General features: G+C 39.4%; 1 protein-coding gene across 1 annotated transcript in view; it reads right to left on the reverse strand.

Annotated features, from left to right (window-relative positions):
• Positions 1–16,341, reverse strand: part of Dus1 (Dihydrouridine synthase 1) — a 194,322-nt gene extending 177,981 nt beyond the window's left edge. Inside the window, exon 1 of the mRNA XM_080282853.1 lies at positions 16,219–16,341. Coding sequence (XP_080138979.1) covers positions 16,219–16,253 — 35 coding nt within the window. The 5' untranslated portion in view covers positions 16,254–16,341. The remainder of the gene's footprint in view (positions 1–16,218) is intronic.
• Between the last annotated feature and the right edge of the window lie 708 nt (positions 16,342–17,049).

The raw sequence follows: 17,049 nt of genomic DNA on the forward strand, positions 1-17,049 counted from the left end.
ATAAAAGTTGCAATACATGTTCCCAATATGAAAAATGTCATATCAGATGGTGAAACATATAGTACAAATATATATAAACAGAAAAAGATGGTGGCAATGTCCATTCACGTAATCACTTTAGTCCTTCAATGTTTTTGTAAAAATTCTTTAAAAAAAACATTTTTACTCCATCTCCCACAGTACAAAATGTGACATATGCATATTATGGTTTTATACCGATTTATTTTGCTTAACTTACCTTAAAATCAATCAATGCGCAAATAAAGAACAGAAAAGTACTGATCCATGCCACGATCAGAGAATAAAAGAGTACTGCAATACAATAAACCCTCATTATACCAAACATCTGCCATAACAACCTCTGTGAGCCTACCAAACAACTTTCAAAGGTCAATTTATCGAGTTAATGAGGCTGCCAAACTGAAAGATATAATGTGCAATTTTTAGTTTTTTTCCATCTGTTTGCTTATTATTGATTAGAAATATAGTACAGTACTTAATATCTATCTATACAGTATCAAGGTATACAGTATAAACCAACACAAAACTGAAAAAAAATTGTGAACATATGTAATTCCTTTAGATATCCACTCAAGAAGATTTAGCTAAATTGAACGCAAGGTAGTTTGCATTCCCCCTAACAAACACTGGCTATATACTGTCATCTTTTCCCCACTTAATTACTTTGATACTCAAGGGTTTATTGTACTGTCCAGTAATAAAGGCATGACTTACCTTAATGCGATATACTGTACATCAAACTAGTTTCACTGCTCTCTTACCTGTAAAAAAAATAACAAAAAACGAATTAGCAATAAGCTGTGAAAAATCAGTCAAAGCAGCAAAAGTCATTTCATCTCTCCTGTTTCTCTCTCCACTGTATTGTATCGTATAATTTACAAAGCTCTAGCATGCATGTATGCATGCATCAGCCTTGGTCACCTAATGGTGGCTCTCCCCGTTGCTCGATCTCTGGCAGCCTCCCTATTCAGTTTCTTATCCCTGAGGTCACACTATATGACCTCGTCCCAGGTCTCCACACACTCTGAATATCAGGTTCATGAATCAGAGTTGTTAATAAAAATGAGTGTAAAATGTAAGGACAAGCCAATTTTTTTTTTTTTTTATACAAAATTAAGAGACAGAATGTGTCTGACCTCTCTGCATTGTTGCTGACTTCACTCTGTAATGTGGGATCAGGCTGATCACACCTGTCAATCACAGGTAATCCATAAATAACCATCAAAAATTAGTGGCTTACTTATACTTCCACACATTCAGTTTTAACATTACAGCTGTCTGAAATATGTGACACTGATGACTTTACTAGGCCATAGATCAGTGTTCTAAATACTTGCCACTGTAGACCACAAGAATTATTCAGATGCCATGGAGAGAGAAGCACAAGAGGAAACTTTTGCTGCTGACTGTACAAGGCAAAACACAGGAAAAATCAAAAATATACAACCTAGTAAATACAAATTCTGAAGTCAGCTATTAACACCTTCAATACAACTATCTATCTATCTATCTATTGCCAGACGCCTTAATCCCATACGGTGTGGGCTCAAACAAATCGCCTCCACGTCGCCCTGTCCCCCGCCATTGCACTACCCTGCTCCCAATTCACACACCCCTCTCTCATATAACTCTCCACTCCATCCCTCCATCTCATCCTTGGCCACCTCCTCCCCCTCCACCTACATACACTCTCCTTGTCAGTCTTTCACTATCCTCTCCACATGGCCAAACCACCTCAGTGTGTTTCTCCTAATGCTTCCTATCAAATCCACATCCACACTACAATGCTCCTTCACATCCTCTTTTGTCAATCTGTCTCTCCATGTGACTCCACAGCTCTCACTCTTGACTTGCGTCCCTCTAACAACGTCCAAGCTTCACTTCCATACATTAGAGTTGGTATCACAATACTATCATGTAGTAACATTTTCACTTCCACGCTCACTTCCCTGTTTCTTATCACTGCTTTCAAGCAACTATCAACCTTTCTTCCTTGCTGTACCCTTTCAAGCACTTCACCCTCCAGACTTCCACCCTTACTCATCACACTACCCAAGTACTTATATGCACTCACATTTTCCATTTCCTCATCATTCAACTCACTGTACATTCACTGACTTCACTTCTCTCGAAGACCATAACTTTACTCCTCCATAAACTCACCTTTAGATTCCGTTTCTTACACACTCCCCCAAACTCATCCACCAAGCCCTGCAGCTCCCCTTTGTCTTCACTTAATAACACAGTATCATCTGCTAACAACAGTACAGAGAGTTTCCAAACACTGCCCTCTCTCATTAGGGCCACTCCAACATACACTGCCCTACCTTGTATCTCTTTTATAACCCCATCCATTTTATAGACTGAACAACCATGGAGACATGCCACATCCCTGTTTCAACCCAACCTTCAAACAGAAAAATTCACTCAGTTCACTATCCACATGCACTGCAGCCTTAGCACCCTCATGCATACTCTTCACAGCATTCAACAACTTCCCAGCTACTCCATATATTCTTAATACTTTCCACAAACCTTGTCTATCCATCCTGTCATATGCTTTCTCCAAATCCATGAAGGTCACATACAATTTTTTTCCCTTCTCTAGAAACTTTTTCCACTTAAGATCTAAGAATTAATATATGATCTACACAACATCTTCCCTTCCTAAAACCTCCTTGTTCTTCTCCAACTAATTCCTCTGTTATCTCCCTAACTCCGTCAGTAAGTATCCTACCAATTATGATCTTTTAAAAATATTTTCCTCTCGCTTCTTCCTCACAACTTTATTCAAACCTCTAGATAAGAATGGGCTAATTAAGGCTATATCTAATTCCCCCAGTTCAAAGAATCTCATCAAGGCTAAGTATAATTATCTGGAGGTAACAAGAATAAAATAAAAAGTACATCATCACTCTGAAGGGTTAACATATCCACTACAATTACATTTTTCCTCAGTGTCACCGCCATCAGATGATTTTATTCTGCTGAACCCCCACAACCCAGAGACATCACACCAAAGTAGAATAAAATGGTTTGGTGTTAGTCATAAAAAAGGAACAGAGACATCAACCAAGCTAAAGAGGTTAAAAATGCCTTTTTGCTCATAAATGTAAGTAACAGCTGTCATTTACTCACTCTATAAAATGATAATTTTTCTAAATCAGCTTAAGGATATTCCTTTTGAAATGAATGGGTTAAATCTGACTGAAGGATCATTAACCCTTCCACTGTCAGACACATTTTGGACTACTTTGAAGTCTAACACTAATCACATTTGTTTAGCTGACAAAAATTCTAGGATTCAAAGAGTTAAAAACAATCTCAACTGATCCTTCCACTGTTACATACATGCTTGGGTATTTTCCTCAAGTTTAAATCAGTCTTACTTAGCTGAGAAAAATCCCCCTGGTCAAGGGATTACCACTCTCAAGGCTTTCATACATTCCTGCAAACTTGAACTTTCCGTATAATGAACAAGTATCGGCTTTTGCAGTATGTGGTTCCCTATGGATGAATACCCTAATATACCCAGCTAGGATGTCACTGTAATAAAGGGATTAATGGACACAGTTTCTTCTGTTATGGTATATCTGATGGTCTCCCCCTTGAGGTGAGATTTCTGGCACATGTTTGAAAATAAATGATTAAAATAGCATGCTCTAGTACTAAAAATGAAAATTGTACCTGTTTTACAATAACTTGGCCCATAATTTCGCTCTTTTGCAGCTTATTTCACATCCTTGTCAAACCACTTCTTCATGATTTGTACAGTATTGTAGTCTATCATTATAACTCAGCAATCACAATGGGAAGAGGGCAATTTCAGGCCAGGTTGGAGTGAAATGGTTAAGAAACACAACTACTGCGACCCACTGCATCCCATTTAATGGACAGTGTTCATTATAGTTGATGGAAGTCCAGTGGCCTTCACGGTATCCAAATTATTTCATTTAGCATAGACCTAGCTGAGTCATTTTCAGGTTGCAAAGGTTAATAACTTCACCTCCTTTTGGTATTCTGCATAGGTCTGATATACTAAGACATTCTGGTATCACTGCCAAAATAAGCTTATCGTTTTCACATTACATCGGTATGGTCCAGCACTGTCCTTTGCTACACTAACAGTGCAGAGTGAAACAGTACTGTTTTATGTGTTAAGAAATACAGAATACAGTACTACTCTGAGAACTATCCATCAAATTACTGTAAATGAATGTCTGAGTTCCGGTATAGCATAATGTCTTAATTAAAGAACTGTACATTATAGATATCAGGATCTTTCTTCACCTTTATCATTCTCTTTCTGTGTCTTCCCTCCCTTCTTCCTATTTCTCTCATTTTTCCTGTCACATTTCATTTAATTTCTTTCCTTTTCAGGTGGTTTTACATTGAGTGACTAGTCTAATGGTTTCCTATAGGCCAGGAAAGCATTTACAATGCTGGGTGGTAACCATATAAGAAACTCATATGTGTTCTCTACATGTCAACATGTGGGTTAGCAAAGGGGTAGTGACCCTCCCCGTAAAACAACTAACTCAAAGATACATGGCCACTCCTTCTGGGATTATGGTGTTAGGCTATAGAATGATAGGATCTTGCATCAAGAATTTTTCTTTTCATTGGCAATTCTTTGTGAACTAAGGATTACTGTATAATATAATATGCCAAGTTTTCAGCTAGATACCTTGCAACTATAGGATGTCCCAGGAGGAATGGTATAACTTTGGGAAATGGAAGATGAGGGAATTCTAAGAAAAAAAAAATAAATAAATAACAAGTGTCCAAATCTCAACCATTACAGAGCTACAATTACTGGTGACCTTATAGGTGAATTATGAGAGAGACCATTTCCACCATTTCCACCTACAGTAAAACCTCGATTTAACAACATTCATTCTAACGGCAACCCCAAACTAATGGCACAAATCTCCTAAGGAATATTTATGCAAATAAAATTTTAAAATTCCCAAAAAATGGGTAAAAATTAGAAAGAAATTCAAATGTGGTGAGCACCGCGTGCATCTCGATTGTCTGTTTGCAGTTTCCTGCCAGCAGGGTATGTTTATGCTCACCCAGTCTTCCTCCCACCTAGCCTGACCCCAAAGTGAAAAAAAATTAGCATGTACGATTAGATTTATGAACTAGTATTATAGACTTCATAATTTACATAGTGCCATCTATTCTACTCCAACCTGCCAACTAATACTTACCTGGATTACAGCAGAGTCCCTATTTAAGACGAAATGAAACAATCTGACAATAACACGAGCATTTAATTTCTCCTATAATTATATAATAGCACGGAAGAGGGAGGGGGAGACCGAGGATGAGATGGAGGGATGGGGTGGAGAGGTATATGAGAGAGGGGGGTGTGAGTTGGGAGCAGGGCAGTGAAATGGAGGGGGACAGGGCGACTTGGAGGCGATTTGTTTGTGGCCACCCCAAACGGGATTGAGGCGTCTGGCAATAGATAGATAGATAGACGATAATACCACTCAATTGCGCAAGAGAAATTGTGGGAAATGGGTGTTTTAGTACTGGATTTCCAGATGCAACTCATGTGTTATGCTTCTGTCAGTCACTGATTGGTTTCCTCGATCTGACCCAACCCACGTGACCCCCATACCACCAGCCACAGCCAGCTGCCTACCTCTGTGTTGTGTGAACGGTCGCTGTGATGAGAAGTTTATTTGCTTATTTCCTTGCTCCTCGTGTCCTCGCAGAACTGAGCACATGGTTCCAAACTAACTTTAGTTATGCCTAAGCACCCTGAAAGTGCTATGAACACAAACATTTATTCTAAATGAAAATGTAAAATTGTTGGACGAAGTGGTGTGTAGCATTGCAGCTTAAATGCAAATGATCAGACAGATATAATGAGTCGGGATGTTTACGATGTGGACAGTTTTCTTTGTTGGAAAAAAAAGTTAATGACGGAGCAGTAAAATTCATGTATTCGCCTTTAGTGCAATGAGTGTGAAAAAAGGAAGAAAAAAGGCTTTGTGCTCGATCTTTTTGTTATAAACTGACGATCTTTGGTCAAGTAAATTCGGATCTTACGATACGTGAAGACACTACGTGTTGACATAAACAGTTAGGCAAGATAATTACGTGAGCTCAGTTCTTGTGAATTATACTGTCCTACAAATTATACTGTTTGGCTGATTTGTTTATTTTTCATGATTTCTGCATTCGTGTGTATCTGAGAAGTGAGATAAGCACTCACTCCATGCTGACGACTTCTTTATATTTTTTTTTTTCTTTTATTGTTGATGACTAACGGCTTTCAAAAAGTTTCACATTGTATTTTTTTTAATAGTACCGAAAGTGATCCGTGACGAAATATGCGTGATGCTGGTCGGCCATTATTCACATGTTGTTTAGGTCAAGTTTATGCTTGATTTCTAATGAGGACTTTCAAGAGGCTTAGTGGCAATCCTTGGTGATTAAAATTTTTATGGGGAGTATTAGGGGGCAAAACTAATCGGTTAGGTTAGGTTAGACTGTAGTAGCTATGCACTGACGTGTCCAGCTGGTGAGGTCGTATGTAAACACACTCTCTTCGGTGTCTTAAGGCAGACATATTTCTAGTAATCTATCTTTAAATACATTTTTAACGAAAAATATGAGGCTCCATGAACCTTACGTCCTATTTTACATGTAATTATATGTCACGTTTTAGCGCGAAATCGATTTTTCACGAGGTTCTGCATAACCTATCTCGTGTTGTATGAAGACTCAACTGTACTGTACTGTACTTACATAGATTACTGTACAGTACTTTACTACAACAACACACCTACCTGTTTTCTTTTGTTCTAAATATAAATTCTTTTTATTAATTTTGTATGTCTGGACATGTTTATATGCTTAAAAACGTGTTAAAAAATGTGTTTGCGTGAGTTCCGGGGGTATTGATAGGTGTAAGCCCCAATCTAATGCAATTTCGTTTTTTTCGGCATGCTCAGGGCCCCCTAGGGTGCCGTTAAATCGAGGTTTTCCTGTATAAGGTTATCAATAATTGTGGCTTAGTAACAGTTGAGATTTATACATATGTTGATTTAACATTTTCTGCTCAGAATTACCTCAATTAACATTTCCCTTTCCTCTCGGGACACCTGATATATTAATCACAGACATTACAGAAAGTGTCTTGGCATGTAATTTCTAATGTCCTACTTAATGGTATTCCTTATGGTCACTATGACATGGATAATGGTGCATCAAACTACAATCCAATATATGGGGAGAAAGTCTCATGCAACAATGGAAGTCTGGGACACCTCAAATTTGAGCAGCTACATCTTCTTTTATGCATCTGACTCTGGGAACAGGCTTTGATGCATTTTCCTGAGGTCCGACAGCACACCTAAAACACATGATCCCTTGCAACCCCTACATATCACCTGGTATTTGGGTGTTAATATCCATAGTCTCTACTGTGTTACAACTGGAAAATCACATTCAGATAAGGTGTTATGCTACTGTGGAGTAAGAGTTATGATACGTCAATGGAGCCAATGGATGAATGGTAAACAATGAGTGTTGGATTCAAATCCACAAGTTCTTCCCTACAACACCATAGATTAAACCTTTGACCAAAATCCCCAACATATTGTTCTATCCACTCCATCAATTCAGTATGTTCTGTTTTCTTTGGAAAGGACAAATTTTACAGGCTCTCACCTTTGTGTTCTTTTTGTTTTGTATTAAAAAAAAAAAAAATGCATACAGCACTGCTACTAATGAAATGCCGGAAACAGTAATACAATAAATAATGCAGAAAGAAATGTGCATTGCTATGCATATATGATACAACTTTGCACCTTCAGCCTCAGCTGGATTGCAAATTTCCTGCCGTGTCACTCGTGCAGTCTCTACAACTGTCTTTGTGGCCAAAATCTTAAGGAAGATATATTTTTCTCTGTGTTTTTTTTTATGCTTCAGATACTGTTGCATCATTGTGGGATGCCTACAGACTTAAAAAGAGTGAAACTTTCACAAGAACACCTGTAAAAACACAATAGGACAATGAACAGATATAGTTTAATCAAATTGTTAATGCTGTTGCTTAACTCTAGTCTGTCTGGCTGTGCTACTCTGTGGGCCACAGGTAAGCAACTGCTTCTGTGGAGCTGTCTTATAGGAACACTACAGTATGGTACATACATTTGGTGGGGATACGTCAGCCCCTTCTGGTAGACAGCACCTCACAAGAGTTGATGATGTGCAGGGAAATATGGGGAGGTGTGGCTCCCAGGTGCAAGCTGCAGTTACTCCACTCAAGGTGCACAGCACTATCATGCATAGGCTCTCCTTCAGTGTCAATTTCATTACATACAGCAAACCCTCACTATAACAGACTAATTGGTGGGAATCCTGATCTAATAACACCTACAGTCTACTCCGTCATATCTGATGATCCCCCCCTGAGGTGGGATTTCAAACATGCTTGAAAAAAAATGAGTACAGTAAAACCTCACTATAACGGACTAATTGGGGCCCAAGCCATTCCGAAAAATGTGAAATTCCAATAAAAGTGACATCCGGACTTCCCCCTGCTAACTTGGACGTTTTCCGATATATCAGACATTAGTCCGGATAGCATGAATGGTTTTTAAACTGTTTTGAGTATCATTGCAGTACTGTACTGTGTTATAACTTCATTATATTAATCAAATAGTATAATATATATAATAATACTGTACTGTACACTGACAAACATGTCTTTTTTTTGCCTTATTGTGGTGAACACAGCTGAAGTGGTCAGGCAGTCCAGACTGCTTCTGGCTCTATTGGACTTTTTCTGATATATGGGAATTTAGTCCGGTAGCTCCTCTAGTCCGATAAATGCGAATTCCGGTCTATTGAAGTCCATTATATCGAGGTTTTACTGTACAGTCACCGTTTGCAGAACGTGGGAATATTGCACCCTGAAGCTCCCGCTTTATGAAAATTCTGCATTATAGGGCCATATGTTTACGTGTTAAAGGGTTTCATGGTACCCATGCCAGCCCAAAGTTCACCTTTTGGGACAATTTTCAGTTTTTTTTCTACGACATTTACCTACCTAATAAAGACTTCATTACATACAAACACTAGAGGATTCCCCACCTTGAATGGAAGAGACTGTGGGCTTGCTGGGGGGAGGTGGAGTGGAGTGTTGTGGCCAAAAAAAAAAAAAAGAGCAAAGATCACACAGAACACATGGGTAGCCAGAGCAAAGGGAGACGGTAGGCTCAACTGGGGCAGGAATGCTCAGTGGCCCGTGATGACACCCCGCCCAGACATGTGACAGCCATACGTCACAAGCTGATGCAACCCCCACTATGACTATCACTGGCCACGTTATGTCTGTTCCCACTGCGTTATGATCAGAGTTTGCCGTGTTATGAATGTATGAACCATAATTTGAGGCCTCTGGCCACGTTATGTCTATCACTGCCGCGTAGTACACTTCAAAAAAATGGGCAGCTTCCTCCACCCGCATTATGTCTGTAATTTTCGCATTGTGACTAAATTCTGGCATCAAATTTTGTCTTCCGTGTTATGTGAGTTTCATGCTATAGGAGCTCGCGTTATGCAAGTGGTGACTGTACAATAGCATATTCTAGTAGCTACTAAATATGAATATTATAGTGATCCATTCCACATTAACCTGGCCCATAATTTTGCCCTTCTGAGGCTTATTTCACATCTTTGTCAAAGCAATTCTTTATGACTTGTACAGTGCCGTATTACTACAGTCTGTTATTACAACTCAGCAGTCACAATGGGGAGAGGGTGATTTCAGGCCAGGCTGGAGTCAAAGGGGAAGAAAACACTTGTACTTTACTGTGACCCAGTGCACTCCATTTCTATCTATCTATCTATTGCCAGACACCTCAATCCCGTTTGGGGTGGCCACAAACAAATCGCCTCCAAGTCGCCCTGTCCCCTGCCATTTCACTGCCCTGCTCCCAACTCACACCCCCCTCTCTCATATACCTCTCCACCCCATCCCTCCATCTCATCCTCAGCCTCCCCCTCCCTCTTCCCCCCTCCACCTGACTCACATACACTCTCTTCGTCAGTCTTCCATCCTCCATCCTCTCCACATGGCCAAACCACCTCCATTTAATGGACATTATTCATTATAGCAGACTGAAGTTCACTGGCCTTTGTAGTGTTCATGTAATGTGATATCGGTCTATCAAGGTTCGTTAAAGCGAGGGTCTAATGTACTGTAAATGACAAAAATGATACTTACCTACCATTTAGCCTTCAATAAGGTGACAGCAAAATTCAAGAAAAAAAGAACTGAAAGTTCCAGATACAGACAATAACTGATATAATAATTTCTGACTGAAAATACTGCAGCATCATATGACAGAACTATCTATCTATCTATTGCCAGATGCCATAATCCCACAGGGGGTGGCCATTTGACTTTAAGTTATTTGTTTTACGGGGAGGGGAACTAACCCTCCACCAACCCATTTGCTGACACATAGGGAGCATGTATGGTTTGGTTATATGGTTACCACCCAGCATTGTAATTGGTTTCTTGGCTTACAGGAAACCATTTGGCTTGTCACTCAATGTAAAGTCACTTGTAAAGGAAAGAAAAGCAATAAGAAGTGACAGGAAAGATGGTAGAAATAGGAAGAGAGGAGGGCAGGCACAGAAAAAGAATGATAAAGGCTAAGGAAGAAGTAGGCAGCACTACATCCAGTGGATGATGGTCGCCACCACCTACCACTAAAAAAATAAATAAAATTAATAGAAACAGCAAGTCCAGACTGGCAAACTCATTCAGGCTTACTGGCCCTACTTTTATTACAAATACAGGTGGGTCCTGATCTTACGAGCTAATTGGGAACAAGGATTTTGCTCGTTATCTGAATTCTCGTTAAACGAAATGAAGAACTTACGGGAAAAATAGGGTTAGGGAGCAAGGCCTCCGAGCAACCTCCCCCCAAACCACCAAAACTGACTTTCTGATCATTTTAAGCTGGAATAAGGGGTTAATACAAGAGGGTAATAGACCCGAAATATAAAAACAGCATTAATATAAGCAGAATAACATAAACTATAGGTAAAAGAGGGATGGAGTGAACAACCAGCCAAGTAACCTCCACCAACCACCAACACCTGTGACAGACAATTTTAGGCAGGTATCTATCTATCTATCTATTGCCAGACGCCTCAATCCCGTTTGGGGTGGCCACAAACAAATCGCCTCCAAGTCGCCCTGTCCCCCGCCATTTCACTCCCCTGCTCCCAACTCACACCCCCCTCTCTCATATACCTCTCCACCCCATCTCTCCATCTCATCCTCGGCCTCCCCCTCCCTCTTTCCCCCTCCACCTCACTCACATACACTCTCTTCGTCAGTCTTTCACCCTCCATCCTCTCCACATGGCCAAACCACCTCAGTGTGTTCCTCATAACACTTCCTATCACATCCACATGTACACCACAACGCTCCTTTATATCCTCATTCGTCAGCCTGTCTCTCCATGTGACTCCACAGGCTCCTCTTAAATAACTCATTTCCACGGCTCTCACTCTTGACTTGTGTCCTTCCAACAACGTCCAAGCTTCATTTCCGTACGTTGGAGTTGGTATCACAATACCGTCATGTAGTAACTTTTTCACTTCCATGCTCACTTCCCTGTTTCTTATCACTGCTTTCAAAGAACCAGCAACCTTTCTTCCCTGCTGTACCCTTTCAAGCACTTCACCCTCCAAACCTCCATCCTTACTCATCACACTATAAAGGGTTAATAAACATGAAATACAAATACCCTCGTCTTGATTCTCGTAAGTTGGGAGTTTGGGGGATTTTACCTGCTTGTTATACAGGTGATGGTGCAAATTTCAAGACCCGTATTAGCAAATTCTCGTAAAGCGATTGCTCGGTAACCAGGACTTGCCTGTAATTGGTTCTATGTGCCTCCTGGAGACAATACGAGAAGCATAAAATACATTTAGCTGACCACTGTATTCAGCACCAGAACTGAAAGGAATTACATTTATATGCAGAAAAAAAAAAAAAAGCAACACAATCAGACAAATTTCATCATCAAATGTCAATGCAACTTTGTTTCTGTGCATACCGGGTATACAGACAACATGGATTCATTCATACGTTATGACTTTGGAGGACCATAACTCCCTAACCTGAGACAAACCTTGACAGTCATTGCATACTTTACTTTGGGTACAAAAATCAATTGCTGACCAATGTCCCTAACCCATCCCAACCTTATTTCCTAACTTTATCTACTTTTAACATACATGCGATAACTGACAAAGCTACGAGTTGGAGACACCCACCCACTTCTTATTTAGCATGCACTGTATTAAAATGTGTACAGTATTTGCAATAGATGTGTATTGAAGGGAAATTGCTTAAATGTGCATAAACTAGGTAATAAACAGGTTAGCTTTAACCCGTGGACTGCAAGCCACAGCTCAGGCTGGGTAGCGTTGTGCTGTGAGACACAGCTCAGGCAGTTTTAACTTTCCAGTGACCGTGCATCACCACTAACTACTTTACTCCTATGCAAACTTACACATGGCGCTATTCAAAGACGGAGAGAGAGAGGTTTTTTCTTTTTCACCAGATGATTCCCTGGATGTTTATCTTCATGTTTACAATAAACAGAAACTATTTTTTTTTTTTTTTTTCATTTTTTCACTACAGCCCTACACAAACTTACACAACACAAAGATGGAAAGAGAGTTTTCTTTTTTTTTTTTTTCACCAGATGATGCCCTGCATATTTAACTTCTATCTATCTATCTATCTATTGCCAGACGCCATAATCCCTTAACCCCTCCGTGGCCGAAGGCCTGGAATTTTCCGTGCACGCCAGGCTGATGCCGGGGCCATTTTTTGAAGTTTCGAAAATTGATTTTTTTTTCTTGTCATATTGAAGAGAAAGTTCAGATGCACCTAACAGTGGAAATCCCAGCTTCCTAGATGCATTTTATGGCTTGCAATGGAGCATGGAAGTTGCAGAAATATCGGCAACCGATATCCACTGCCCAGGGGAGCTGCCGCAATGCAACTGGGCAGGTGTTGTTATTTTTTTTTTTACCTCCCAAAACAATACAAATGGTGCTGAAATGTTGTGCATTTATGAGATATGATGATATCGAATGATTTCAGTACATAATCTGTTAGGAATGGCTGGAAAAAAAAAAATGTTATGAATACTTTTTCACCTTTTTGATATAAAGTATGTTTATGGCAGTTTCGAGTTATTTTTTACATTATCATTGTGCCCATGCTTGGAAAAGGGAACAAAAGAGTTGAATTTTCGGTCCTAAATGAGAAAACTGCACGTCCTCCAAGGTTAGACTCTGCCACAGGAGAATAAAGTGGAGGGTCAGATCCGATTAGCAATGCGGAAGTTGAGTCGCAACTTCGAGCTCCCACACCACGAGCATGGCTAAAAATAGAATTGTAATGCAGTTTCAGAAGTCTAATTATTACGAATACAGATACAAAGCAGAAATAAATAAGTTTACAGACGGGGGAAAACGTATTTTTTCCGTAATAACATGTTCATCTTTCTCTATCATTTTACGTTCATCTTTATCATTTTACCTTGTTATTTTCGCAATATATATTGCTGTCTCGTAAACAGGGTGGTTGTATGTGTTTTGCAAGGGAGGAAAAAGATTGTATTTTCTGTCTGGGTCGAGATAATGGGTGTAACTATGTGTTTTTAGGCATGGCCATAAGCGAAAAAATCGTACATCCACTCGTCATGACAGCAGTTGCTGAACTGACAGATGATATGTGAGAGGGTGAAGTCAAGGTCAGTCTCATGTCCCAGATTTTCCTTCACTTCCCGAAGTTTTTCACAGTTTTCTACAAGTTGCACTGCATCAAATGATCCAAACCACTACAGCAAACCTGAGCAAATAGGTAAAGATACCAACACAAAAATATGTTTTTCACTTATCACGTCTTTTTTTGTATGTGCCTGTATTACTTCATAATTGTAAAGAGGTGGTTGTGTGTGTTTTGCAAGAGAGGACAAAGATGATATGTTCTGCCTGGGTCGAGATAATGGGTGTAGTTGTGCTTGTTTAAGCATGGCTAGGAGCGAAAAAATCGAAAATCCACTCATCACAGCAGCAGGCTTTGAACTGCTTGATGAGGTGTATGGGAGTGTAGTGTAGGTCAGTGTGAAGACGTTCAGAACGTTTGTTCACCTTTCAAAAATTTTTGCAGTTTTTTATAGGCCACGCTCAAACGACGCCTGCGGCCATTGATCGGCTAAACGTCATTCGACGCCGGCGGCCACGGAGGGGTTAAGGGTTGGCCATTTGACTCTGAGTTATTTGTTATACAGGGAGGGGCACTAACCCTCCACCAACCCACTTGTTGACACGTAGGGAGCACGTATGGTTTGGTTATATGGTTACCACCCAGTGCTGTAAATGGTTTCTTGGCTTACAGGAAACCATTTGGCTTGTCACTCAATGTAATGCCACCTGTAATGGAAAGAAAAGCAATAAGAAGTTACAGGAAAGATGGGAGAAATAGGAAGAAAGGAGGGCAGGCACAGAAAAAGAATGATAAAGGCTATGGAAGAAGTAGGCAGCACTACATTAAGTGAGTGGATGATGGTCGCCACCATCTACCATTAAAGTTAACAATAAACTAAAACTACAGTATTTTTTTTTTTTTTTTTTGCACACCACAAGAGGGATAAAAAAAAAAAAAAAAAGGTAATTGCACAATCCACAGGTTAAAGAGACATACGACCACTTCTTAAACACTACAAAAAATTTTACCTACTGGGTACCTTAGTACTGATTCAGTGACTTTATAAAGGTGTACAGAAGTGCATTTTTTGATATGATGAGGATCCATCCATAAATAAAGAAAACATGATTACATATGTGATAGGTTTGGTAAGATCTGAACAAGTTTGGTTAGGGTAGCATGAAATATGTTAGGTAAGGATTTCTACATTAAGATAAGTCATGTTCATTCAGGTTAGGCTTAGATAGAGAGGTACTGATAAACATAATTTTGTTCAAAAATGGCATTCTAAGATAGCTTCCATCTGTTTTCATGGACCACAAGATGGCATCTGTGTCTTCTGTGGCATTAGGGATTGTTTAACAAACATTGCTTTTAAACATTTTTTGCCACTTTTAAAAGCATCAGTGAACCTCAAAACTTGAAAATGGATTCAAAAAATACTAAAACAAAAAATCGCATGGTCTTACAGAAAAAACGGTAATTGTTAAGGAGTAATAGGACCACTGTATTTTGTAGTTTTCTTATTTTTTTCCTTACCTTAGCTCTTCATTGGATTCTTTAAGTGTTTTTTAATTGCATTTCCTAGCTTCAACATTTTCCGTTTCTTTTAAAAATGGAGATAGCTAAAGTATAAAAAAAAAAAAAAGTTTGTTTACAGACAGACGTCATCTTGTGGTGCATGAAGACAGATGGACGCCATCTTACAATGCCATTTTTTAAAGGAAATACCTTTATCAGAACATAGTTATCAAAACCTTACCTTAATTCCTGAAGCAACCCAACCTCCTTTATCCAAACCTAACCTACTTAATACTAACCTAACCAAACTTATCCTAACCTAACCTAACCTAAACATTATGTAATCACATTTTCCTTCTAATGAGATGGATCCACTTCATTTCAAAAATTCACTTCTGTACACCTTTACAAAGTTACTGAATCAGTTAAAAAGAAGTTTTTTTTTTCCTTTCGAGAGATGGTCCTATGTCTCTTTAAGGATTACTAAAAAATGAAAATACGGTGGTCCTGTGTCTCCTTCATGATTACTAGTTAAAATATCCTGTCTCCATTAGCTGTGTGTAATTCCAAAATAATACCACTGAAAAGAAGCCAACTCTTACAGTCTGACTATAAGGACACTAAATTAATAAATACCACCAGTTAACCCGAACATCTTTTAAGTATGAGCCTTTTGCACACACAGTCATTTCCACTGTGACTAACAATCTAACCCCAAAACAGTGCCTGCTTGATGATCACGGGCAAGCACACAGTGATTACCATATTGCTTACATAAATCTAATGAAAAGACCACCAAATCTGGGAGTGAGAAACCAGAGGCCACGAACAAGCCTACTGATACCCTTTTACCCGACACCTCCCAGCCTTACAGCATGCCTGAACTTGGACATATTTCTTACCTTTTACTTCCACCAGCACTCGAAGGGTCTTGCATTGAATAATGTGAAGATTTGAGCTTTCTGGGCTAGTTGTTCAAAGATATAAAGGGACAGTAGGTGCTCGGCGACGAAACCACAACAAACGTGACACGATGAGAAGGGTTAGGTTGGTGACTTCGGTATCCTCAAGTTTGGATACTATACGGCAGTAATATAAAACGTTTCCTTCTTTTATCAAAGTAACTTTAAGAGAGTACTGTGAAATAAGCTTCTGCTTAAGATTTCTAAGCTATTTACCAAGTCGCTAAGAGCAAAATATTAAATCAATGAAAAGATGGAAAACATTCATTCTACGAATTCTCTAATAACATGGAAAGAAGATGATATTTAAACTCCATTTAACTTCATTCATTTTACTTCGGAGCTGTACCTTTAAAGGTAGGCGGCCAGTCATGTGTTTTCTTCCATTCACTGTTATTATTTCTTTAAATATATTGATTAAAGTGGCTTCAGTAGTCGTAATATCATATGGCTGTCAATTGCATGATTTGACTGCCATTTTTTAACATTAATGGTCGACACGGGCGCTGTGATATCCATAGATACTGTTTGTAAGCCCATACAGACTGCCTGCCTATACCCATACAGAGGCTGTGTGCTCATATAAACGCTCTGCATGTTCATACTGAGGTTTTGTATGCCCACATAAATACATTATATACTGTACCCAAACTCTCTATGTCCACACAGACGCTGTTTATGCCCATACAGAGCCCTGTATACCCATTTAGATGCACTTCGTGGCTTTTCAGACGCTGTGTATACCCATGCAGAGGCTTTTGCATATATGCC

Source organism: Coenobita brevimanus, chromosome 95, assembly GCF_032717465.1.
Source record: "Coenobita brevimanus isolate Jiangsu-jjx chromosome 95, ASM3271746v2, whole genome shotgun sequence".
NCBI classification, from domain to species: domain Eukaryota; kingdom Metazoa; phylum Arthropoda; class Malacostraca; order Decapoda; family Coenobitidae; genus Coenobita; species Coenobita brevimanus.